At 40.4% G+C, this 27,119-nt stretch overlaps 1 protein-coding gene across 5 annotated transcripts in view; it reads left to right on the top strand.

The window, feature by feature from the left end:
- Positions 1-17,887: 17,887 nt before the first annotated feature.
- Positions 17,888-27,119, top strand: part of TRPC3 (transient receptor potential cation channel subfamily C member 3) — a 73,621-nt gene continuing 64,389 nt past the window's right edge. For 2 of the 5 annotated variants that reach the window (XM_033215159.1, XM_033215164.1), the window contains exon 1: positions 17,888-18,586. In XM_033215159.1, the coding sequence (XP_033071050.1) occupies positions 18,372-18,586 (215 nt within the window). In that variant the 5' untranslated portion in view covers positions 17,888-18,371. The remainder of the gene's footprint in view (positions 18,587-27,119) is intronic. The other 3 variants (XM_033215163.1, XM_033215161.1, XM_033215160.1) reach the window with 2 other exon arrangements.

The raw sequence follows: 27,119 nt of genomic DNA, 5'->3' as shown, positions 1-27,119 counted from the left end.
TTGGGGAGGCTGAGGCGGGTGGATCATCTGAGGTCAGGAGTTCAAGACCAGCCTGGCCAATATGGTGAAATCCTGTGTCTACTAAATATAAAAAAAAATTAGCCGGGTGTGGTGGCAGGTACCTGTAATCCCAGCTACTCAGAAGGCTGAGGCAGGAGAATTGCTTGAACCTGGGAGACGGAGGTTGCAGTGAGCTGAGATTGCACTACTGCACTGTAGCCTGGCTGACAGAACAAGACTCCATCTCAAAAATAAAAATAAAAAAAAATAAATCTATCTCTTCGTAATAAATCTTCTTTATACATGTGGGTATGTGTGTGTGTGTGTGTGCGCGCGCACACGTGTGCGTATGTATGTGTGTGTATATATACATTTACATAAAGAAGAATTTCTAGCTTAGGTAGAGAAAGGTGCAGGTGCTCAATAAATGTTATTTAATGTAAAGAGTAAATTCACTTAAATGATAAATTTGTATGTTTAAACAGGCTTATAATTAGGTAAGAGTGAGCATAATGTTATGAAGTCATATATCTTTTACTGGTTCTCTTTCTCTGGAGAACCCTAATACAAGTGGGTACATAAGGGATTTTTTTTATGATGCTTCATAATTTACATATACTTTATATATATCTACTTTTTATGTCAAATATTACATAAAAGAAAAAGTCCCTTAAATTTTGCAAATATTGGATATACAGAATCATATATAAAGCTCAAGTTAGATGATACACGTGAAATCATTTCAAGCATCATAAAGATTATTATTTTTTAATATATGGATATTTTTCCTAATAAAGCTCTAAGCTCTTGAGAAAAGAGACTGTTTATATTATTATGTATCTATGATACATACTGAATCACATCTTTATTTGAATTGAAATGTTAAAAATAAAAGAGAAAAGAAAAATAACTTTTTTATATTCAGGGGTCAGGAAGTCATTCAGGGATTATAGAAGAAGGATAGCATCTGGTCTGGATGTAAAAGATGACTCTGGTAGCAGAAAATGGAATGAAGTGAAAGTTGGGGAGAAAAAGAAACCTGGACACTGGACACCAGGAGAACAGTGGAAAACTGCTGCAAGAACATGGGCTGGGGATCATGAGTACCTGAACTGGGACGGAGGCAGTGGGAATAGAAAGAAGGGGTGGTTCAGAGGTGCAACTGATGGGAGCTGGGGAGAGACTGAATGGGAGGAGAGCGGTTTCTCATTCAGCAACTGGGAAGATACTGAAGAAGAAAAGCAGATAGATGGGCAAGTTTGTGAGGAAATTAGTCAACCATGTGACATGGGGGAAGTCAGCTTCTTCATAGCTCATTATTATTCTCATATGTAATATGAGGGTGCTGGGCAAGGTACTCTCTTAGGATTCCAACTCTAATATTCTGACTCTAGACAGCAGAATGCTTTTGCTCCCAAGTCATTCAATAAATGCTATTGTGTTTATTCCTCATATCACTGTGAGGAAAGGAGAAGCCTTGGAAAGATCACAGTTTCCTTTACCTCTTCTTGTTACCCTCTGGGAATTTAGCGCGTGAGAAATTATTCAGAACTTTAAAATTTTCAGGTAAAAATGTAACATCAAGAGTATTCATTTGACACAATGGGCATGTGAAAAAAAGGAGAGAAAATATTCAGTTGTCCAAATGTAGTCAAGAAAAAACAATTGCCATATCTTTTTTTAAAATCCTAAATTTACTTCAGAATTTACTGACTAATTAATAATATAAACAGTGACCAGTGACTCTTGGAAAGGTAGGGAGCATTACTTAGGGGAATACTTACATTTATTCTGTCAGTAATTTGATTAGCAGAATTTCTAGCTTCAGGTAGAGAAAGGTACATGTGCTCGATAAATAATATTTAATGTAAGTGGTAAATTCACTTAAATGAGAAATTTGTATGTTTTAACAGGCTTATAACTATGCAAGAATGAGTATGATGTTATGAAGTTATCCTTTAATAAAGATTTTTTTTCAGAAAAATAATTTTCTGATATTATGGAAAAATAGTGACATAAATTTTTTACACTAAATGTATTACTTGAATAAAGTATTCATTTATTAGAATATACTTATTTTATTTTAAACAAATTATTTTTTAGTTTTTAAAAGAGCTGTTGAAGAGGTATCTTTCAATAAGGAGGCTACTGTTGTTTTTCTTTGAGCAACCATATTTGTTTTGTCCCAGAGAACATGGCTTATGAACCTTTTTATTTGTTAATTGATAAGAAAAGACCCCCTCACTCTCCAGCAGCAGCTGTAGAAATCTAATTTCAAACATATCTATGCAAATTATTAAAAGGAAGGGAGGGAGGGAGGGAAAAAGATAGGGGAGAGAAAAAAGACAATTTTTACAGTGGAAGGAAAGGAAGGAGGGAAGGAAGGGAGAGAGGAAAAGAGGGAGGGATCAATAATAAGGAGAAAAAAATTAAAATTTTCATTAGATAAATATAATTCACAAGTGCTATGGAGAAATAATTATCCCCACATCATTCTCACTTATCAGGCATGAAGAAATATCATTAAGACTCTGTTATCACTTTTATTGTACCACTTTTAAAATTTATCCTGTGCTTACGTCCCCTCTGGGGGAAAATACATATTCTCACACACGGTTTTGAAAACCACTCTGGAAGGAAATGTGGGAAAATCTATATGGTGTGACAGCAGAATATGATTCAACAATTATTTGTGTTACCTACCCATAGGTAACATTCAGGGAAACTTAAACCATCAGTTTCTGTTACTATAGGCTTAAAAATACTATTTGTCTTAATGGTGCTAAGTAGTGTATTGCTTTCCAGTAGAATTAGCCTCACTGAATGACAATAATTAATTCCCAGTGTTTCCCATGGGAGGAATTAACAAACATGGTTAAGTACTGAGGGGGAAAAATAAAGTTAGGATCCTTATTTGAAATATATTTAAATACCTTTGGTTCTATCCTCTTTATTTTGCCACCTCACTGACTGGCATGCAGCACCGTGCTTTGGTGCTAGTACATTTCTATATATCTCTCAAAAAACAGCCATTGACTAAATGACTGATTAGCTTAGTATACTCTCCTTTCTATCACTTAGAAAACATATTAAGAGCTCCACAGCAAAAAGATGTATCTTTTTTTCCCCCTCCTCCATCTTTTAATCCACATCAGGAATTAGGGAAGGAAGAAAGTTTTATAGCCTATATCTAAATAAAAATCTCAGACAAAGGGTAGGACTTGAAATGATAAGCGTATACTCCTGCACTCAGGGAACTGGGAGGTTGCAAACCTGTGCCTCCTTTACTAAATGTCACTGAAATTAAACTCAAGAAAAGGATTATTCACTAATGATGAGCTCACCAGTGAAAAACACCAGGGTTTTGCACAAATAGGAAAGAAAAAAGCATGGATTGGTTAGATTCGTATTTTATCAGATTTAACACAAGAATGTTAAACAGAGAGTAAGCGACCCTCTAGTAGTAAGTGCCCCTATAATCAATCATATGTCACTTATCACCTTTCAATTCCTAGATTTACTTCTTTGAACTTTATTGATTTGTTTTAGCATTTTATATTTTTTTACATCCAATTCTTCTAAAACTGGAATCTGGAAGCTCTTTGAATGCAGGGAAAATTGTTTTAAAAATGTCTTCCTACAGTGTCTTACACTAGTCTGACATTCAATAAATATTGGCTGATTTGGATAATGAAATTAAATAAAACCATTTAAATTTGAGCAATTAGGTTAAAAAGGTTTTTTTCTACTTACTGAGGTAACAGATGGTCAGTGCAGAAACTCTGAAAAACATAGAAAAAAACTAAAGAAAAATTTAAGAGTCATAAAAAATCCTAAAATGCCTTCTCCCGCTTCCTGCCCCCAGGAATAAGTGTAAGTTTTTGTAGCATTTTTGCTATGTTGGTTTGATGAAAATGCAATGGGAAAAGAAACAAAATGGATTTGGGCCATGGGATGGAGATTCACAAAGAATATATGACTTCTGCTCTGAAAAAGTCATAATGTTTTCAGAACAAAAATCTTCAATCTAGCCCTGTAAGCATATTCAGTTATTGCTTACCAAGAACATAAAGACTATCAAGGTTAAGGAGAATGGTGTATAGATAAAATACATTTAGGAAGTACCTAGGTCCATGCCATCAGCATCACTCCCATCCCTACTACCACCTTTATCAGTTTACATCGTTACCTATAACAAAAAAAAACTCTAGTCAAAATTAAATTCTCCAAGAATCTATTGAGTGGTAGTCCCTATCCCTAAGAGTAACATCCTGAAGGGAAAATAATTTATAAAAACAGTAGTGGTTGCTCGTAAATAATATATATTTCAGTGTATATTTTTCTGTCACCTCATAGAGTTAATCCATATTGTTATCCTTTCTTGAAACAAGGTATAACTCTTCACATATTTCTATTCACCCCCATCCCCTCCTGCCTTCTGTGTTATCATGGCCAGGCAGAATAAGAACCCAGTTGACATTCTTGGTCCTGAATTAATGTGGGGCAAGACAGTGCCGTTATGTGTTTTCCTTCAGGCTCATCCAGCTGCACGAGCAGAAGCATGGCTGAATAGAATTGGTTTTGCCAAGTGAATATAAGGAAGGGAGAGGGAGCAAGGCAGTTGAGCGCATTATGCAAGGAATCATTATGATGATGGTCATGGGTTTCAAGCTGGGTAAGGGGGCATCAGAATAAGCAAAAAAGAGTAGATCAATGGATTAGAGGTTCTGAAAAGATTGAAGGATTGCTAGAATTGTGCTAATACAGGGAGTGACCTGCAACTACAGGAGGTGGTAAGGTCAGAGAGTAAGATGCATGAAATTAAGATTATGGAAGGGTTTTAGTTGGTTGTTGTGACAACTTCTAGGGTGTGATCATGCGTAATGGCTGAGGTAGGGTGTAGGACAAGATAGAAAGGCATTCAAGAAACTGAGATGCCAGGGTGTTAGAAAGATCATCCATGTATATGCTGAATCTTCAAAAATTAATATAGAAAATGTGCGGAAGAGAGTGATAATGAGTCAGGAGTTAAAGTCATAGAGAGATTAGGAGGGGCTCAGGGACAGAGAGATAATTGCAACAACAAGGTTAGCTGGTAATATCATTTGATGAAATTACATTAAAAGTTGGGGAAAAAGGAGGGAGAATAATCTGAAGCAGAAAAAAAGAAAAAAGATCAAAGAGACCTACGGTCATTCCAGGCCCATAAATATAGAAGGATGTAGCAGAAAAAGCAGCCCTGACTTGAGAAGACTGTAAGGGAAGAAGCATCCTCAGACAACCAGGTTTTCTGCAGAGCAAGAAGGTAATGGAAACTTTCCTTCAGAAAAGAGGTTGAACATGTAGCAGATTTTGCTGAGGAAGGATCTTGAATTCTAGAAGAAACAAAGGAAAGGGGTTCAAGAGTTTGATAAAAAATATGTGGGCCGAGTGTGGTGGCTCACACCTGTAATCAGCACTTTTGGAGGTCGAGGTGGGTGGATCATGAGGTTAGGAGTTTGAGACCAGCCTGGCCAATATGGTGAAACCCCATCTCTACCAAAAATACAAAAATTAGCCGGGCATGGTGGCATGCACCTGTAGTCCCAGCTACTCAGGAGGCTGAGGCAGAAGAATCACTTGAACCCGGGAAGCGGAGGTTGGAGGTTGCATTGAGCCAAGATTGTGCCACTGCACTCCAGCCTGGGTGACAAAGTGAGACTCCATCTAAAACAAAAGAAAGAATATGTGGGAGATGGGGTTAGAAGTAGACATGGGCAGATCTGATGGGAGAGGAGAGGTGGCCTGGAGTTGGGAGCTTTTACAGTGAGTCTTATAAACATGTAGGTAAAGGGCCTCCTATGGTTTTCGCTGTGCCCCCACTCAGTCTCATCTAGAATTGTAGCTCCCACAATTCCCAAGTGTGTGAGGGAGCAGGTGGGAGATAATTAAATTGTGAGGGCAGTTCCTCCATACTGTTCTCATAATAGTGAATAAGTCTCATGAGATCTGATGGTTTTATAAGAAGAAACCCCTTTCACTTGGCTCTCATTCTCTCTTGTCTGCCACCATGTAAGACATGCCTTTTGCCTTCTTCCATGATTGTGAGGCCTCCCTAGCCACGTGGAACTGTGAGTCCATTAAACCTCTTTTTCTTTACAAATTGCCCAGTCTCGGGTATGTCTTTATCAGCAGCATGAAAATGGACTAATACAGGGCCTGAAAAAGACAGTCCTGCTGGACTCAAGGCAGACAAGGGTCTGGAACTGCTGAGTGTAGGGAAAGGAGATATTAAGGATATTCACATTCCTTCATGACCTCAGCAGCTAGAAACAAGAAGAAGGCTGTGACAAAAGCTATCTCCAAGGTTGCCTTTTTTTTTTTTTTTTTTAAGAGATGGAGTCTTACTCTGTCGCCCAGGCTGCAGTGCAGTGACGCAATCTCGGCTCACTGCAGCCTCCGCCTCGCATGTGCTAGCAATTCTCCTGCCTCAGCCTCCCGAGTAGCTGGGATTACAGGCACACGCTGCCATGCCCGGCTAATTTTTTGTATTTTTAGTAGAGACGAGGTTTCACTGTGTTGCCCAGGCTGGTCCCGAACTCCTGAGCACAGGCAATCCACTCGCCTCGACCTCTCAAAGTGCTAGGATTACAGGCATGAGCCACCGAGCCTGGCCCTCCAAGGTTTCTTGACACTTGTTCATGAGGTTATGTGACCAGGGGGATGTGTCTTGTCCGGTGTGTACTTGATTCACTCTTGATTTCTGCTGGTTAGGGCTGCTGATGGGAATTTAAAAACATCCTCCTCATACAGCAATGTTAGTGCACAAATAAACAAAGTGTGCATATACTATGACTCAAAAATTTTAGGGATTTTCTGGAAAATATTCCCATGTGGCAATCAATTTACAAACAAATTAAATAATGAATGGTTAAATACACCACAGTATATCCATATTATAAAATGAGGTAGATACATTGTTAAGTGAAAATAAAAATAAGTTGCAGAACAGTAAGTATAGTTTCATTTATGTATTTTTAAAAGCAACATAAAATCTTATACTTGCATAGCATATCTAACAAACACTTCTTAGAAACTTATACATGTTAGGCGCTGTAGTTGCTTTATGTATGAATTCACTTAATCAGCTAGGTACTATTATTCTTGCTGTTGTATAGATGAGGAAACAGACCCAGCAAGGATAAATAATTCACCTCGAACCTCAAAACTATTAAAAGGCAGACTCAAATTCTGTTCTAGGTAGCCTGGCTCCAGGAGCTCTGCTTTTAAACATGTAAAATTGGCTACTACAGACACATATTGAAAAAAGCCTGAAAAAAAATGCCCCAAACTCTTAACTACAATTATTTCTGAGGGGGAGAGTAGGATTGAAGGAGGTAAAAGGTAAAGAATATTGTTAGTTTTTACTTTCACTACTTCATGCTTATTTAAACTTTTGATAATTAGAATACATTCACTTGGATAGTCTTGGTTTTACTCCCTTAAAAAAAATTCAGTGTGGTTCCAGTCTGTACCAGGTTTGTGTTCAAGGCACAATGGCGGCATTATTTAAAAAGTGAAAAGAGTAGGGACAAACTTGCCTCGAGGAAGGAAACTTCAAGGAGGAGATTTTGAGTCTTGAAGGACGAAGAGTTTTCCAGGTAGACATTCGTGGAAGGGCACATGGTTGATGTTCTTTATTATTATTATTATTACTATTATGATGATGATGATGATGACAGAGTCTTGCTCTGTTGCCCAGGCTGGAGTGCAGTGGTGTGATCTTGGCTGACTACAACCTCCGCTTCCAGGTTCAAGGGATTCTCCTGCCTCAGCCTCCCTAGCAGCTGGGATTAGAAGTGTGTGCCACCACACCCAGCTAATTTTTGTATTTTCAGTAGATATGGGGTTTTGCCATGTTGGCCAGGCTGGTCTTGAATTCCCGACCTAAGGTGATCTGGCGGTCTCAGCCTCCCAAAGGGCTGGGATCACAGGCTTGACCCATGTGCCTGACCTACAGTTGGTATTCAACAAGTTTTTTGAATGAATGGATTCTAGATAGAAGGAACACATATACAAAGTCTCAAAGGAAAGGTAGCAGGAGTCAAAGCTAGAGAGATAGGCAAGGGCCAGATCACCAAAGGCCTTATGTGTTAAGTAAAGGACATTATCTGGAAGCAATAAGGAGACATCGAAGGGTATAAGTGGGGGAAGATCATATATATTTGGGTTTATTTTAGGTTTCCAGGGCATTATCTTACAGGTGCTTACTGCACATTAAGTGGTAAGGGATAGTAGAAAAGCATAATCACTGCTGCTGCTAATGAAGATGATGATGATTTGAGATTCTGGGAAATAAAGCATGTGTACTGTAATTATGACTGTCACAAATCATCTACTATCTTATATTTTCTGTATTTAAGATTATTTCATTCATGGCCACATTACTTTTTTTTTTTTTTTTTTTTTTTTGCAGAGAAATGTTTTGCTCTGACCTCAAGCAATCCTCTCTTCTGCCTCCCAATGTACTGACATTACAGGTGTGAGCCACCATGCCCAGCTCTATCTTGAGATTTTTTAATATTCTTAGGTACTGGTAATTTTTTTCCTGCTTTTGACTGAATTGTATATTTTGCATTTATATAAAAATATATTCTGAAAGATCTAAAGTCATGAATAAAATCTTCTTATATGTGTTCCCAAAAAGTCATCCTAGCTAAGCAATTCTATTTTTTCCCCCATAACATTTCCAACCCATAAATCCTTACTGCACCCTTGCTGCCTGTTATGAGCTTTTACTATTCCTCCTAAATCAATTTAATTTCCGGATATTGGGTTTTTGCTGAACTATCTCCAGTGGTGTCTTTGTTTTATTTATATTTTAATATATTTGGCTACAGTATGCATAATATTTCTAGCCAAGGATGAACTGATTGTTTTTAAATAAGGTATTATTGGTGGCATAGGCCCTTCAATGTATTTTTGGTAAAAATCCACCTGTGATTCACTCAGCTGACTTTACATGAAAATTGGAGCCATTTATGGTTTGGTAGCCTGCCATGTTCTTTCTGATGTGTGAGAAGCCTCTCTTTCCTTTGGGATTTCAGAATTTTAAGCTGCTAGGTAAACAGCTGAGTGAGGGAAAAGTCCTCATAAAGCAAACAAAACATCCTAAAGCAATGACTTCTTTTTGTCATTAATAAAGCTAAAAGCTAAAAGATTAATAGCTTTTAGAAGAAATACTTTACTGTGCAGGAATTGTTTGATGTAGATACTAAGTCTTTTATTATTTTTCCTGGGCTCTACAGAAAGTGTCAGCCTTCAGAGGGTGCCAGAAAAGTCCACTGGACAGTGCTCCTTTTGCAGAATAAATCACTTTTCAGCCAAGATTCAAAGCTTTCGCTTTCCATTATATTTTAGAACATTCTCTTGTTTGGTAGTCAAGCCTAAATCTATTGAACGCAAAGAGGTATAACCTGTCTCCTTTTTGGTTCACAACAATATGGATCTTTATTATGCCTTCTATCCCCATCCCCAACTCATAATTATAACAGAGGTTCTGACTGGTTGTATCCAAGACTTGAACATAAAAGGCATACATTTTCAATAGGGACTGTATTGTTTACTGACTTTTCTATTTTACACATTGATGTAGTTTGAATGTATGTCCCTGCTCAAATCTCATGTTGAAATGTAATCCCAATCTTGGAAGTAGGGCCCAGTGGGAGGTGTTTGGATCATGGGTCCTTCATGAATGGCTTGGGCCATCCCCTCGGTGTTAAGTGAGCTCCCGCTCTGAATTCACACAAGATCTGGTGGTTTAAAGGTGTGTGGCACCTCCCACCAACCCTCCCTACTCCTTCTCTCCCTCTTTGTTTCTCCTGCTTTCATCATGTGACCTGCCTGCTCGCCTTTCACTTTCCACCATGATTGTGAGCTTCCTGAGGCCTCCCTAAAAGTTGAGCAGAAACCAGCACCATGCTTCCTGTAAAACCTGCAGCACTGTGAGCCAATTAAACCTCTCTCTCTCTCTTTTTTTATACACTACCCAGTCTCAGGTATTTCTTTATAACAATGCAAGAACAGCCTAATACACATGTCCAGTTGGACTTTTCCACTTCTCGCAGACATACACGATGTTGGACATCAATGCCTTCCAGGAACCCTCAAGGACATCACTTAAAGTCCCCCTTTGAGTGCTTATCTCATCACTAAGATATACAACAACCTTCTTTCTAAGGGCATTTACTCACAGACTTGACTCATTGATTAAGATGTAAGCCACACTATGAAATTTTTTTCCTGGCATCCAAATCTCTTTTAAGAAATGACTTACAGAAAAGAAAAAGAAAAGTAAATAAAAAAGAAAAAATAGAATTTATTACATTAAAAAATAATCTATAGAGGTAAATGAATCATGTTCTTAAAAACTGTTGAGTTATGAAAACATTAATGTATATGTATGAACATTTAGGATTGTGCAAAGGGATTCAAACATAAAGTGATCGGACTAGATATCCTTTAAAATGTTTCAGCCTGACACAGTTCATGATTTTCTGGACAGTACAATCTCCTCCCTTTCCTTTATCCCTAAAATCTTTAAAGACATTATAATAATCATAATGTCATATCAAAAGGATTAACAGTTGAATTACATGTTTCTATGTTGCCATGTGAATATCTTGTAATTTTAATTATTTAACCAAAATTTGCATTAAAATGAGGCCATTGAGTATCTTGTGTGGGTATTTCATACATTTTCAAGATAATTTACTCCAGGTGAATATGGGGAATCTTGCATGATACCAGTACACCAGTGGCACACCAGGTGAATATCGGGAGAAAAGGTAACTTTTTAATTTTTTTGTCTTCTTTATTTCTCTTTGCTTTGCTTTATCTTAACACTATTGCCTAAAGTTAGGAGTTACAGGATAAAGGAGTTACATTTGAAGATTAGAGCTGGCCAATGGGAGGTAGAAAGGGCATGGTTTATGTCAATGGGAAAACAGTGTCCTTTATATATACAGAGTGTTTAAGTGAGTTTCACCCTCACTTCTCGAAATTCGTATCTGGTTAGACTAAAGGCATCAGTAAGTCAGGTCTTTCTGCAATCAGTGGTGATGGGTAGATATTTCTGCTTTTAAACGAAACAAAGTTAAAGTGGTTAACCACTAATCTGGTAATACGGACACTAACAACCTTATCCTAAGTCCATTATTAGTAATTCAGAACTTAGCATGGGGTTGCATTTGGAACCTGTAAGAGGTGTGCATGTAGCACAGAATAAATTTGACATAAAAGAAAGGGGAAAGTAAAGAGAATTACATTTACATTTTTAATTAACATTTTAAATATGTCTTAAGAATTCAGCCTGGGTAGGATTAATATAAATAAGAAACTATTGTCTCTCATTCAATTGAAGGTAAAAGTACCATGACTGGAAAGACTGACCTACTCTATTTTCCCAATTTCTCTTTCTGACAGGTGACTTATATGACCCATTTCCTCCAGTTTCCATATTATAAATCATTGGTATTCTTTTTCTCCCTGAAGGAAAGACAAATATAACTTTGAAGAACATGTCTTTAAATAGTTTTTGGAAGAGGGTCGGCAGGAATCATTGGGATTAGGATGAAGTGGAATTGTTCTTAACCTTGCTAAAAATAGAGGCTAGACAGATTTGATTTCTGTATGTTCACACAGAGAGAGATTGAGGAAATGAACACTAAGTCTTCATGCCCACTTTCCTCAAATCTCCAAACACAATAGCATTCTAAACCTTGAGCTGCAATTTAGAGTCAAGTCATTCTTCAGATTGTCAATAAAAAACTACAAGCACTCATCAAGTCTGTATCTTACATTGATTCCCTCTGGGACTAAGTTCATATCAAAAATGGTATTAGCAGGTATGTAAAGGAGTACTTGATCATAGAAAAATTGATTAATAATACACTTAGTCACATAGGAAAGTTACTACAACCCCTTTAACATACTAATTTACTCTTGGAGATCGAGCTGGAGAGAGCTATGAATTTCCCATCTATAAAATGTATTTTTTTTTTTTTTTTTTGAGACAGGGTCTCACTCTGTTACCCAGGCTGGAGTGCAGTGGCACAATCTCAGCTCACTGCAGCCTTGACAGCCCAGGCTCAGGTGATCCTCCCACCTTAGCTTTCCAGGGGCTGAGATTACAGGCACGAGCCATGCCGTGTCACTATGTGTGCCTGCCTAATTTTTATTTTATTTTATTTTTTGTAGAGACAGGGTCTCACTATGTTGCTCAGTCTGGTCTTGAACTCTTGAACTTAAGAGATCCACCCACCTTGGCCTCCCAAAGTGCTAGGATTACAAACGCGAGCCACCGTGCTAAGAACTATGAAGGATCTGAAATTTTACCCTACTGGGAAGCTAACAAGGTAGTTAGCCACAGTTTCATGAATGCTGGCAGAAGACACAAAACTCCCCAGCCAGACACAAAGGACGGTTTATTACTCATAGCAATAGCAGTATCCAGAGTGCCAGTATTTGTGCCAGTTTCCTGAGTCTCAATTCCCACAAAGTGACATGGAGAGGGGCAGATGATACCTGCACATGCAGTGGGTTGCATTACAGGAGAAGAACCTGGAGCTTAGGTAACCTGAATCTTTTATAACAGTCAGTAAGCATGCTTGACCTTTGCCCCAAGGAGAGCGTTATCTTTATTGCACAGAACAGTACACATACTAGCTCTTTGCTGTTTGCCATATGAACATCCTTGAAAAGATATTCCAGAACAAAGGTAACCATTGCCCCTGCTTTCAAGATGTATAGAAACATAAGGCACTCATGAGAATTGTCTCCCCAAAATAATAAATTTCTGTCTCTATTTGCTCAAGATTGAAACTATACATAAATCCCTTAGCTTTGCCCCTTAGCCCATTTTCCACTCCCTCCTCAAATTGGGAGCCCATCTTGACAATGCTATTGGTAGATGTTAATGGCGTAGGGGCGGGGCAAATTCAAAATGGAAGAAAATTATAGCTTTTAGTAATGAGTGAGATGAAAGTGGGCCAGGCGCGGTGGCTCATGCCTGTAATCCCAGCACTTTGGGAGGCCGAATGGATCATGAAGTCAGGAGATCGAGACCATCCTGGCTAACATGGTGAAACCCCGTCTCTACTAAAAATACAAAAATATTAGCCAGGTGTGGTGGCGGGCACCTGTAGTCTCAGCTACTCAGGAAGCTGAGGCAGGAGAATTGCTTGAACCCAGGAGGCGAAGGTTGCAGTGAGCCGAGATTGCGCCACTGCAGTCCAGCCTGGGTGACAGAATGAGACTCCATCTCAAAAAAAAAAAAAAAAGTCAGAAACCCTACAGGGGAGTTGTAGGCAGTTCCTCGCATTTTCCCTTCCCCTAAAAGCATCTTCCTTTCCCTCCACTTTAATACACAGCTGGTAATACCACTAAATGGACAGTTCTGTTGTTTTTGAAAAATGTAAATCCCTTGGAGCATTAAGGACTTTTAGGGGCTCACACACATTAGTACAAACTTGTGTAAAACACTTTCCCTTTAACAGCTAACTGAGACTGACTGCCCTGAAGGAATAGCAGTTTTGACTGGCAGGGAATAGAAAAGTCATTGAGAAGCATGGAGCCCTTTTGGGGTATTGGCAGGCCAGAGATAAGATCCTGGAAGAATTAAAACAATACGATGTCACTGAGCTCATAGGTGCCAGGAAACATGGCATTATAAGGTAGACGAAGATGTAGAGAAAGAGTGGAGAGATGCCAAAGAAAGGTTTTGCCCATTCTTAAATTTTCCTTGGGGTTGGCACTATACCCAAAGCAGAAGAAGAAAAGTCTTTCCGTCCCCCTCCTCACTATGGAATCTCTTCATTTCACAAATAGTTATGGAATGGCTTCTGTTTCAACTGCCACTGCTGTTCCAACTGCCACTGCTGTTATTACTACTTAGCATTTATTGAACACTTGCTATGTTGTCAGCTTTATGATTACACTGGTGTGACAATGTCAAATAAGACACTGTCGCTGCCGCTAGAAGAACTGACAGCCCAGTTGTACAACTTAGCAAATACTGTTATTATAGAATGGCGTCTAAATCAGATAGGGTAGATCCTTGCTTTAGGAAACAGACTTCTGATTTCTATTGTTAGTACTATAATTCACATAGTGAACTAATAGTAGCTAATACTAGTGCCTACTATATGCCAGGTACAGTTTTAAGTGCCATTAACACAGAATCCTTATAACAGCCCTATGAAGTAGGTACAACGACTATATCTTCATTTTACTGAGGAAAAAACTGAGGCTTGGAGAGGTTAAGTAGCTTTCTGAAGGTCACACAGAACCTGCGAGCAGCCGAGGTGGGATCTGATTCCAGGCCTCTGGCCGTATGTTCTTAAATACCTCCCTATAATACAAGTTTAAGCTAACTTTCCAGAAAATATAATCATAATTTATAATTTATTTCTATGTTAAAGTAAATTTTGAATCCTAATATGGTTTGGCTGTGTCCCCACCCAAATCTCACCTTGAATTGTAATGATCCCCAGGTGTCAAGGGTGGGGCCAGGTGGAGGTAACTGAATCATGAGGGCAGATCCCCCATACTGTTCTCATGGTCGTGAATAAGTCTCATGTGATCTGATGGTTTTATTAATGGAAGTTCCATTTATAAATGGAAGTGCACAAGCTCTCTTGCCTGCCGCCATGTAAGCCATGCCTTTGCTTCTCCTTTGCCTTCTGCCTTGATTGTTAGGCCTCCCTAGCCACGGGGAACTGTGAGTCCATGAAACCTCTTTCCTTTATAAATTACCCAGTCTTGGGTATGTCTTTATAAGCGCATGAGAACAGACCAATACAAGTTCCAAACTTCTGACTAGAGGAAAATTTCAAAACATATGTTTTAAGTGAGGAAACTGCCTGTGATCGCCTTGGACTATAAGAGAACAGCAAGCATTAGCGAAAAGCAGTTTATGGGACATTATAAGTTCTGTGTAAAAGGCACTAGAATGTTAATTACCGCATTATAAGTTTGGGAATCCTAATTTGGGGGAGGTTGATTGTTCTGATATGCAGCTTTTATCTTCTTAATTTATATGGGTAACAAAATTAATCAGTTAAGGCTACTTTAAAAAGCCAGCAAATGAATTTATAGGAGAACTTCTACTTTTTTTTTTTTTTTGAGACGGAGTCTCACTCTTGTGCTCTTGTCGCCCAGGCTGGAGTGCAGTGGCACCATCTTGGCTCACCACAACCTTCGCCTCCCGGTTTCAAGCAATTCTTCTGCTTCAGCCTCTGCACTGGGATTACAGGCACCTGCCACCACCCTCAGCTAATTTTTGCACTTTTTTTTTTTTAGTAGAGATGGAGTTTCGCCATGTTGACCAGGCTGGTTTTAACTCCTCACCTCAGGTGATCCACCCACCTCGGCCTCCCAAAGTGCTGGGATTACAGGTGTGAGCCACTGCGCCTGGCCAAGAACTTCTGCTCTCAAGGAGGGGGAAGAAATGTACACTGTTAAGAACACTTTACCTGTTTCTGTGCTCTTGCTACCTTCAGAAAATTGCTAAGTCTAACTTCTACACTGTGTCTAATAAGAAGACACTGTTGAGCAGTAATTCTTACAGATAACTGTATTTATATTTTAAAATTTTTTTGATACATTGAAGTGTTTGCTTTTCATGCCTGTTTTTTTCTTTGTGGTTTCTCCTATTCCTTTTGAGATCAGAAAGTTCTCCTCTGTTATGGGCTGAATTGTGTCCTGCCAGAATTCACATGTTGAAGTCCTAACCCCCAGTACCTCAAAATGTGCTAGTATTTGGAGATGGAGTCTTTAAAGAAATAATTAAGTAAAATGAGGTGATCAGGATGGGTCCTAATTCTATATGAGTGCTGTCCTTATAAGAAGAGGCGATCAAGACACAGGCACAGAAGGAAGACCATGTGAAGACAGGGAGATGGCCATCTACAAACCACAAAGGGAGGCCTCAAAAGAAACCAACCCTGTGAACACTTTGAACTCAGACTTCTAGTCTCCAGAATTGTGAGAAATTAAGTATCTGTTGTTTAAGCCACCCAGTCTTTGGTACTTTGTTATGGCAGCCCCAGGAGACTAAGGCATTGTGTAGGAGTAAACCTTGGTGACTCCAGCATTGGTATAGAGCTTCTGTCCACAGTCCTATAAGGCAGCAGTTTACAAACATATTAATGTAATTATAAAGAAACTATAATCTTAATAATTCATCCAACAAACATTTATTTAGCTTGTCCTGCATATCAGGTACTGAGCTAAATAGCAAGGACAAAAAGATGAGCCCCTAAGTAGCTCAAAATAAGTAAGATCCCACATCACCCTCAAGGGATTCATAGTTTAGAGGAAACTGGCAAATACAGAGTGAATTTCAGTATTGTGTGATCACTGGTAAGACTGTAGTATACATAGTGTGAGTAAGGACCAGAGCCTGTGGGAAATCCACTGGGACCCAAGAGGGCTGTCACACTGGAGGCCACAGCTAACCTAGTTCTCTAAGGAAAAGTCAAAGTGTGGCAAATGAATGAAGAGAGACATTTCAGTGACAGGAATGCCATAGACAAAGGCAGAGAAATGGGAAAGTATCTAGCATGTCAGTTGATGACTGAGAGTTCGGGGTAACTGCAGTTAGAATGTGTATGAAAGCAGGTGGGAGGAGAGATTGAAAATTTGGATTTTAACCTGAAAGTAGTGGGAAGCCACCAGAGATTTTTATAGAGAAAAGTCGTGATCAGATTTTGCTTTGAGCATGGTCTTTCCAGTAGTACAAAGAATGAAACAGTATGGGGAGAGGTGGGCTGCAGAAAGGCTGGATAGCAGGAAGCAGGGGAGCCTGAATTGAGGCTGTGGTACCGGGTGGAGAAGGGCAGTCCTGCTTTAGAGATATTCCAGACATGAAATTGAATAGGTCTGCTAACCTACATTGTGAAAATGTTAGCACTTGCTTATGTACTAACAACTGGAAAACACTTCCAAGCATAACGCACTATACAATATTTACTTGTTTTTGTTTTTCCTGTATTAGATGTATAAATATCATTGCTTCTTTCAACATATAGACTTGCCAATTTAATACACAATATTTTACTTACTTTTTAAGAATTAAATTCAAAGAAGCCACATTTTCTTGTGTTTTGTTTAAATTTGGGAAAAACTGTTCCTCTAAAAAGTACAGTATAATTGGATACAGTTAAATAAATTTTATCTTATCAGAACGTGTCCAGTATTTTTGTGATTTTTCCAAGTTGGACTTGCTGGAAAGCCGTCTATTTGAAGCAAGAGAAAGTCTGGGAGAACACACTCTTCCGGATGTAATCTAAGTTTTCTCACTACCCACCTATCATGAGTACTTTTTTCAGTCTCTCTAGGCCAAGGGTTTCTTATTCATAAAAGGACCAACAGACTCCTTGATTCCTAAGATTCCTGCTAAGATTCTGTAACTCTTTTCTCCCAAAAGAATGACTGGTCTTGAATTCCAAAATGCAATTTTTGTGCGTGTGTTTTAAAAACAAGACTGCATTTCGCTGAAAAATCTTCCTTGGAAAGTATATAAATCTTATTAGATGCCTTTGAGATTCATTAAAAGAACCGAAGCATCAGGCACGTTTAAAACATTACCAGGCTCGATGGAGTACAAAGGCACTGAGGGGAATGTACTTAAACCTCCGTAGGTTCAACCAAATCTCACTGGGCGTAACACAACGAACAAGTGACGCTTTTTGAAACAAATTTGGAGAGTTGGCTGCAGGAAAATTAACAAGCCAGTGGATTTCCTTTTCCCTTCCTTAGGAAACTTGTTTCTGTAGATGCAAAAAGGGCCCTAGATCCTCTGGAAGAGAAAGAGGCGAGTGGGGAGGGGAAGTTTCTCTGGTTTCTTTACTCCCCACCTGCGGTCTGTCTGATTTCCTCTCCAGCTCTGTCTGATAAGGAATTGATTCTCCCCCTCCTCTTCCCCCTCCCGCCCTCCCTCTCCTTCTCCCTGAGTAACGATGCTGTCCTAGCAAGAGATGCTGTCGGAGACAGGAGACAGGCGCCGAGGAGGCATCGCCGCCGCCGCGGGGCTGGAGAGCCTCTCCCAGCACCAGCGCCCCGCTCGGCCCCGGGCTTCCTCGTCGCAGCCACGGCCGCGGCGGTTGCTCCCACGTTTTGATGGTGGGCGGCGGCAGCTCGGCTTCGGCGCCAGCCTCTAACTGCTCGATCGCTGGCCGCACCGCTCTCCGCTCCTGCCTTCCCGCCCTGGGCCGCCCGGGGACGCGGAAGCCGCGGGAGGTGGGGAAGGGGCGCCCCGGGAAGACCGCACGGCCGCGAAGGTGGAGGAGGCCGGCAGCCGGTACCCCCACACCCGGACCGCAGCCGGCGCGATGTCCACCAAGGTCAGGAAGTGCAAGGAGCAAGCAAGGGTGACCTTCCCCACGCCGGAGGAGGAGGATGACGAGGGCGAGGACGAGGGCGCGGAGCCGCAGCGCCGCCGCCGGGGCTGGAGGGGCGTCAACGGGGGGCTGGAGCCGCGCTCGGCGCCCTCGCAGCGGGAGTCGCACGGCTACTGCCCGCCGCCCTTATCCCACGGGCCGGACCTGTGAGTACCGGGCCCGGCCGCGGCCCGCGCCTCGGAGGGCGGTGCCGGGCGGGGGGCGGGAAAGCGCGCGCCGGGCGGCTGCACAACGTGCCTGGGACCTCCGAGACCCACATGGTACGGCCTGGCAGTTCGATTCCGGGTGATTTGGAGAGGACAGACCTCAGCCGAAGGCTCGCCCCCTCGGTCCCGCGCGGTGGAGGGACTCAGGGGCCGCCGAGTGCGTGGCGGGGGCTCTGTCCCGGCTCAAGCGTACGGGCACTCTGACTTCAGACAGGCATCCTGGCGAACAGCCACTCCCTGCCCTGGAGCCGAGGAGCTCGCACGACTGCCGCCAGGGCTGGGCACCCCTTGGAAGACGGACCCCGGGGTCCCGAGCTTACCTAGGGAGGCCGAGGGAGGTTAAAAGATGTGCACAGACCCAGGCGCGCACTTGAACCCCGAACTTCTCCTGGGCGTCCCAGCATGTAGCCACGCTGGGAACTTGAGTCCCCTCCGACGCTCTGGGACGTGAGGGGCGGGGGCAGAGAAGTGGGGAGTATGGAGCAGACAGTGCGATACAGGGTGTGGGTTGAAGGTTTGCCCAGGCGCCTCGTCTGTGGTTCAGGCACAGTTGGGGTGAAACTGGAACTGAAGCCCTATAGGGTTCCCTGAGGGAGGGAGTGGGCATCGGGCAGCCGGGGAATCGTTTTAGTGGTAACTTTGGCCGCGGTTCCCGGGCGGAGTGGCTCGCGCCCCGGCACGGGGGCTCTCTTTCTCTCTTTCTCCCCCTCTCTCTTTCTAAACGAAGGAGCGGTCGGCGCGCTAATGCATGAGAAAGAGCAACTTTTCTTAATTTCCAATCTTGGAGACAGCTTTTAATCAGTGCGAGACGCAGAGAAGATAAAAAGAGGGTGATCGGTTTCACAGGGTGAGATGCTCTGTAGTTTTCCTGTCACGTACACTGGGAGTGCCGCAGGGCTTACAGTCTTTTTTTAGGAAGAACGCTCAGAACTAGGTAGAGAACTTGGGGTCGGATGGTGGCGGGCGGCGCAGACCAGCTGAGCCGGGGAGGTGGTTCTCCAGGGTGGGGACAGAGGTTCTGCAGCGCCCCCTGCTGCCGGCGAGCGGCCCACCGCCCGAGGCCGAGACCTCCGGGTTGACCCCTGCACCCCAGGATCGCGCGCTGCTTCGCCTGCGCAGAGTCTGCGCCTGGTCTGGCTGCACCTACCCATAGAACACAGGAACACAATCAATGGCTGGGAGTAGATCCCGCAGGGAAGAGTTCTGATTTTAAATGAGCGACTCATCCGGATATGGTTCAGTTATTGCTGAAGATAAGCGTGGAATGGAAACGGCCCAGGAAATGGAGGGAAGTTATATCCTTTGGGATTAAAGCACCACCAGCTCACTTCACCGTCTCCCTAAGGTTTTAAAACATTGTCCATTTTTCCTTTTGACAAATTAGTTTTTATAACCTAGCTGTTTCTTGATTCCTTTATAAAATTCTTCTTTTTTAAAAACCTTAAATCCTTCCATTAGACACCTGAACTCTTATCTGAGGAAGTAGGGCGGAGCAGAGATTATTCTGAAATTTGAGGTCAATTACACAAAGCTCTGGGGCAAATTCTATTGTAGACTTGCTGTCTCACTGCTAATAGAACATCTTTTGTATATGTTTGCTAACTTTACATAATTCAACAAGTAAATGTTGTGGTGTACTTATTTTGTAGAGGTCAAGAAGAAGACCCAGTCATTTTTAAGGAGATATACATTAAAAACTTTTTTTCTAGAGGCGGGGCAGCAAGCTCTTCATGTTTCTTTCAGGCTTGTCACTTGGTAACATCAGAGACTAGCTTGGTCTCTGTAACAGAGATTAGCTGTTTATTCCACCTTTGAGGAGAATATGGCCACTGTTTAATAAACAGTGTTTATTGTTGTTTAAAAGTGAACACGACAGCCGTAGGATGGATTCCAAGAAGGATACCCAGGGTCATTTCAGTAGACAAAACAGCATAGCTGAATTTAAAATTCAGCAGGATGCTGAGGATACAATCCCACCTTTACGAAGATAATTTCTCAGGGTAATTCTGTTGCTGGTTTCATTGTTCCATGCTCCCCTATTCCATGTGGAAATTTTAAATAGACTGACTTGGTAGGAAAACTGTCACCTGCTGTATCACTAACAAGATTATTTTTACCTGTTGATAGAACTCTTGATTCAACCACTGATTCAAACCAAGACTTCCTTCATCCCAATTGGTTGCAAACCTAGGACCAAGTAATATGTCATTGTAGTGATGGCCTCATTTTTTAATAATGTTTCAGTTATTCAGTATATCTGATGAATTCCAAAAAAGGTATTGGAAGGCAGTTTTCATGAGTCTCAATTCAAGTGTTTCTCAAGCATGCATATTTGCAAAGTGTGGGCTAGGTACAGCAAGCCACAAAGATGAGCATGACAACTTTCCTGTGCTCAAGAATTTTAAAATCTCATGAGGGAGACATGGGAATGAGACTGGGCATGAGCAGTTATGCTGTAAGTTATAGTAAAATCAGTTCCATTAAAAAAAAAAACAACATACAAAGAGTTACAAAGGGTCAAGTGCAAAGAAGAGAAGGACCACGTTAGGTTGTGGGGAAATCAAGGAAACCTTTATGGGCCTTGAAGGATAGATAGGACATGAAGCAGAGACAAGGTAAATACTTAATTCAAGTCCTCTCTTCCCCCCAAATGCCAGGCATGTCTAAGGAATATTAGTTGGGTTTGGATGGAACATAGATATGTGTAGGGGAGCAGTGATATTTAGCTGGACATGTTGGTTTGAGGCATTAGTGTGGAGGATCCTGTATGCCAGGACAAGGCACTAGGGAGCCACTGATTGTTTTAAAGTAGCAGTAATTTGAGCAAACCCACTCTGAACTGAAGTGGCAATTAATAGAAAGTGAAGAGACAAATTAGGAGACGACTGTAACTCTCCAGGCTGAGATTAGGCTCTGTAATAGTGTAGTATTGGTGGAATGGAAAGGGGAGAAATTGGGGGGGGAAAAAAACAGCTAGAATCTGAAATTTTGCAACTCACTATGCATGAGGGCTTTAAAGAGAAAGCAGGATCAGAGACAATTTAGTGATTTTTGACCCAGATAACCAAGTTGGTTGATGCCATTGTTGACAAGAGAAAAGCAAAGGTGAGGATCTGATTTTTCAGCTATTTCTTTTGTTGTTGTTGTTGTTGTTGTTGTTTTCTTTTTAAAGGAATAGTGAATGATCAAATATTTCTGATAGAGGTGTTAAGCAGGGAAAAGGAAATACAAGTTTAAAGCTGTCTGATGGGAATTGTTACACAGTTGTGTGAGTACATGAGATTACTCAAAGGAGTGTGAAGAAAGGGAGTCCAAGCTAGATTTTGAGGGAAAAAAATTTTTGTTTAGAGGGCGGGGAGAAAAAGCAGCAAGAAAAGAGAAACATTGATGCACACTTGGCAAAAACTGAAAAGATCAAGAGAAAAACGTATGACTCTACTGTTAGAAGAATCAGTCCTTGTACGTATTGGCATACATGCACAAAATCATTAGATTTTTCAGCAATGTTATCTTTAACAGAGAAAGATTTCTAGAAAAAAATTCTGTTTAGTTTTTCTTCAGAGGAAGTGCTGCCAAAAAGTAGTCACAATAAAAGCAGTTAATTTGTGTCTATATACTACTTCATGCTGTCGTTTATACTCATTCACTTAAATCGCTCCTTTTTAAAGCAGTTTTTAAAATCATTGTCACTTAGCAAATGAGGAAATTAGTACACAGAGATGTCATGTTCTAACGCTTCCCCGGCAAATCTATAATAGATCTTCTAAAACTCACCTTTATATGATCAAGGAACCAAAAATGAGTCCACGGTGCCTTGTAACTCAGATTACCTAAAACACGTTGTATGTTAGTTTCTGTGGCACTCACTGGTCTTGTATAAATGTTCCATTCTTGGCTTAGTGCGTGTGTTGGCTCAGGCATTAGACTGGAAGCAGCACTTCCTTCCCTGCCAACCCTGGAGGGAATCAGATTCTCCAAGTGATTGTTGAATCTTAGGGACATGAGTCTGAACTTTGAGTCCAGGCTGACTAGTGTTATTAAGAAAGAGGCAGCTTTCTTTACAGTTATAGTTTAATTTTTAAGAACAGCACAGCATGGCATTAGACTTAAGGAATTTATTTTTCTAATTTTTTTTTTTTTTTTTTTTTTGAGACAGAGTCTCACTCTGTCACCTAGGCTGGAGGGCAGTTGGGCGATCATAGCTCATTGCAGCCTCAAATCCTAGGCTCAAGTGATCCTCACATCTTAGCCTCCCAAGTAGCTGGGACTACAGGCACACACTACCATAAATTTTGTAAAATTTGTCGTACAGACGAGGTCTCACTATGTTGACCAGGCTGGTCTCTTAACTCCTGAGCTCAAGCAATCCTCCTGCCTCTACCTCGCAAGTTGCTGTGATTATAGGCATGAACCACCGCGCCACCCAGCCTTGAGGCCTTTAATACTCTGAAATTTTTCTTTATATTATCAGTTATATAACCTAGAGTAGCAATTTCACTATGTACAATGAGTCGTCATTTTTGTTGGTTTGTTTTAAATTGTTTTATGTAGTATCAAAGTAATACACGAATGTAGCTTTAAAAGTTAGATAGTGCTAAAAGACTTCTACGAACAACAGCAAGCCCCCAGCAATTTCCTGGTCCCTTCTCCTTTTCTGTGTGCTTCACTTTCAACTTTTTCATATACTGATATCTTTTTATTCATATTTTAGATGTTATCAATAGTCTCAGGTGAGAATTTATGTTTACATGTATCTCTTATTCTCCCCCTATCTTCCACAAGATGGTTTATCACAATTTCTGGTTAATATCTTATTTAAGTTCTTCATTAATATGGCTCTGTAATCATTGTTCACTGCTAAGTCAAGTAGTATAGTATGACTAATTTATTTTATTTGATAATTGGTTGTTTTTCTTGGAGTAAATATTTGTCACATCGTGTCCTTTTTTCTTAGCTAAATCTTCTACAGTGTCTAACTGTGTATATTTTCCTGAAGTTATCCCTTCTAGAGCCCTCTAACTTTCTTTGTATGAGGTCTTTTTTTCCCCCCGCTTCAGGAAGCTCTTAGAATTGTCTCTTCATTAGCTCTCTTCTGAAGGTGTACCTTGGTATGGATGCTTTCTTCACCATCTGAGCTGGACACTGGGGTAACACTTTCCATCTGGACATTATGTCCTTTAGTTCTGGGAAGTTTTAGTTCTGAGAAGTTTTCCTAACCACCATTTTTATTCTTTGCTTTTTCTAGAATTTCTATTGTCTTGATGTTGGACCTCCTGACTGATCCCCTAGTTTTTGTATCTCTTCTGTTCTGATTTCCAATGCTTGCTTTTTGTGTTTTTTCTATTTCCTTGTCTCTATCCCCCAACTCTTTCACTGAATGTATTTCCATCTTAGTGATTATATTTTTAATTTCTAAGAGTTCTTTCTTGTCTTATGAGTATTCTTTTTTGTAGCATTCTTTATTTCAGAGATCCAGGGTTTTTTTTCCTAATATTTCTCAGGGGAGAAGAGATTGGGAAATAATAAACCTGGCTGTTGGTATTGACGAACTGGGCAAGAGTCCCCCTGTTCCTAGTTCCTGCCCTCCTGTAGGCCTGGTATCCCCACGTCTAGAGCATTTCTGTTTCCATATCTCCAGAGATTCCATATCCTATCTCTTATAGGGTTGCAGAAGGGTTGTCACTTAACCATATCAATTAGCAGGTGGGAATGTAGGGGGAGGGTTTCTATGTACTTGTTATACAGCCAATCCCCTCATTTTAGGTTCCAGCCTTATCTCTACTTTCTGGAATTCTTTTTGCCTTCAATTTCTGGGCATTCTCTGGCATTGAGCTGGGTGGATCAGCTTGTTTTCTGTAACAGCCACTCCAGTTGAAACTTCTTTCTGTCCACTAAATGACTTACTATTTTAACAACTTATCACCTTTCCACCATTACATATTGTGGCTTGGAGTTACAAATGTCTCTTGGTTTCATGGAAGATGAAATTTGTGTTGCAGTTCCTTGTTCTCCTTGTTTAGGGAGGTAATTTTGAAAAGGAGAAGTGGTGAGAAAGGCCTTTATTCCACCATCTTGAGACTGAACATCTCTATGATTGTGTGTTGTGTTTATTTAAGCCCTATCGTTGGCAGTATTATTTACATAACCAAGAATGGCAGAAGGAAGAACATTCTTACTCGTAACTGATCTTATTAGGCACACAGAGTAGATAGTAACTTACACTGTGTGATAAGAAGGTCGTCTGAATTCCCCACCTAAAATCATCTTAGTACCACACTTCTGAAATTTAACAATATAGAATATTTTGAAGAATAATAGAATGTTTGAATTTAAAAGGATTTCATCTAGTCCAGTCTCTTATTTTACAAATTAAGAAACTGAAGCTGCAGGTTGACATCTGATTCACAGCAGCCCCAGGCCATCTGAAATCCCCAGCTTTCTGGGATTGTGCTGTTCGCACTGTGGCCTCCTTTGGTTAGGCATTTCTGTCTTCCTCAAAGAAAGTTTAAAATGCGTGTACTCCTGGGAGAAGCAATACAGGAAACTATTAATTAGTATTTATTTATGAAATCCAATTAATTCATCATTTAAATTTGGCTGCTGATGGCAGATCAACTTGAGAAAGTTGGTAAGCTAAGTAGGAGGAGGTCTAAGAATAAGAGGAAAGAGGAGAAAAGGTTATTGCAAAGCACAATTGACCCCCTGCCAAATATTATTTATGATTATCCCTTTTATTAATATTAGAGAGGTGAGAGGATCCCAGTCCAGCACTAGACCGTCTTCTGAGGACTGAGTTAGAATTTTAAGGATTTTTCATTATTGTGCTGGGATATAAAATGTGTCTGTTCTTCTGTCCCTCTCTCTTTCTCTTAAAGTTGTTATTAAACATTGAGCTTTTCCTTTGCCTACAATATCCCATAAACCTTTACTCCCCCACCCTCCCCCAGCACCCCCAGTTTATAATAGGCAATCAAACACCATGGGAAATGTAATGGGAGGAAGAAAATTTTATGGAGTTGCTGTGCCCTTTCTAGCTCAGGATTGAGATTTCCTGTTTCAGGGAGGATGCTTAAGGAATGATGAATGGCTGCTGGGCATTCTTCTAAGGAAGGGAGGCTCCTTGCTTGTCCAGAAGTCTTGCTTCTCAACCCTCTCCCCTGTACTGCCCTTGGAGTTGCATAACATCCACCCAGAAGGGGTGCTGTATTAGTGGGCTGTGCTGGGTGAACACATAGGAGTCTGGCCCAATACAGAGGGTCTGCAGATGTAGACTGGGATGGCTGACTTCACATTTATGCATGAGGGGCTCAGCAGTGACTTTATGAGAATAATTAGGATTGTTATAGCATTTTGTGTTTAATTTAGCATTTAGATCAGGTATATTTGTCTTCAATTATCTAGTTTTTTTAAAAAAAACCCTATTAAAAATACTATTTTCTTTGCACTGTTCAAATAATAGGTGATAATATGGATTTGGTCCTAGGTCCTTTTAAAAAATGAGAATTAAATGTCCACAAATGCGTGACTTTTTAAGGAAAATGTGTGACTTGTTTTGACTTTAGATATGGATGATAATGATAGAAAACCAGATCCCTTTATTCTAATAACTATATATATATAATTGATAGTGACTAATGTATTTAAATACGAACTTCTCTCGGGTCAATAGAAGTTCCTTAATTTTATTATCTGAGGTCATTTTGTCTGAATTCTTGTTCAAGTATAGATTGAATTTATATAACTTTTAATTTGTCACTGATCTTCCTGAAATAATAAAAATTAGTTTTAAAAAGCATTGTGAAGATAAGTTTGAGATTTGTTTAATTACTAATTATTAAAAGTTATTAATTTTAAGATTTATCTTCTGTTTGCCTCTAGATTATCCTGAAAAAATATAATTATGTAAAATCAAAATCAAGAGATATAGAATGCATCAAATACTTTTGTGGTGTAACCAAGAATTAAATGTTATTAAGCAGAAATTTGCTTTGAAAGAATGATTGTTGACATTACTTTTATTATTATTAATTTATATTATTCGTGACTTTTTTTTTTATAGATGAACCACTTCAATGCCCCTCCACCACTGCTTCTTCCACACATAATCATATGTGACCAGGGGTATTCTGTAATCTAGAGGGGGAAAATTGTCTGTTCCTTAGGTCTTCAGTGATGTGGTTTAAGTATGTGTGCATCTGTGCACCCATCCCTCCAATAGATATCACCGTATACTAAAAGCCAAGCATATGGAGATGAAAAGAGGCAGCCTTTGCCTTTAAGAACATTTTAGCATTACTGGAGAGATAGGCATGAAGACAGACAATTGCAAAGCAATACAGTAGTTGGTTTAATGGGGAGTTATACATAAAACACAGTCCTAGAAGCATAAACATCTAAGTTCTAGAAGGCATTTGCTTGAATACTTTCTTGGGCACATACATTTAAGAAGTATTACCAAGAAGTCATGCAGGCA

Source organism: Trachypithecus francoisi, unplaced genomic scaffold, assembly GCF_009764315.1.
Source record: "Trachypithecus francoisi isolate TF-2019V2 unplaced genomic scaffold, Tfra_2.0 Lachesis_group1, whole genome shotgun sequence".
Classification (NCBI taxonomy): Eukaryota; Metazoa; Chordata; class Mammalia; order Primates; family Cercopithecidae; genus Trachypithecus; species Trachypithecus francoisi.
This window is presented reverse-complemented; position numbering and strand designations above follow the sequence as displayed.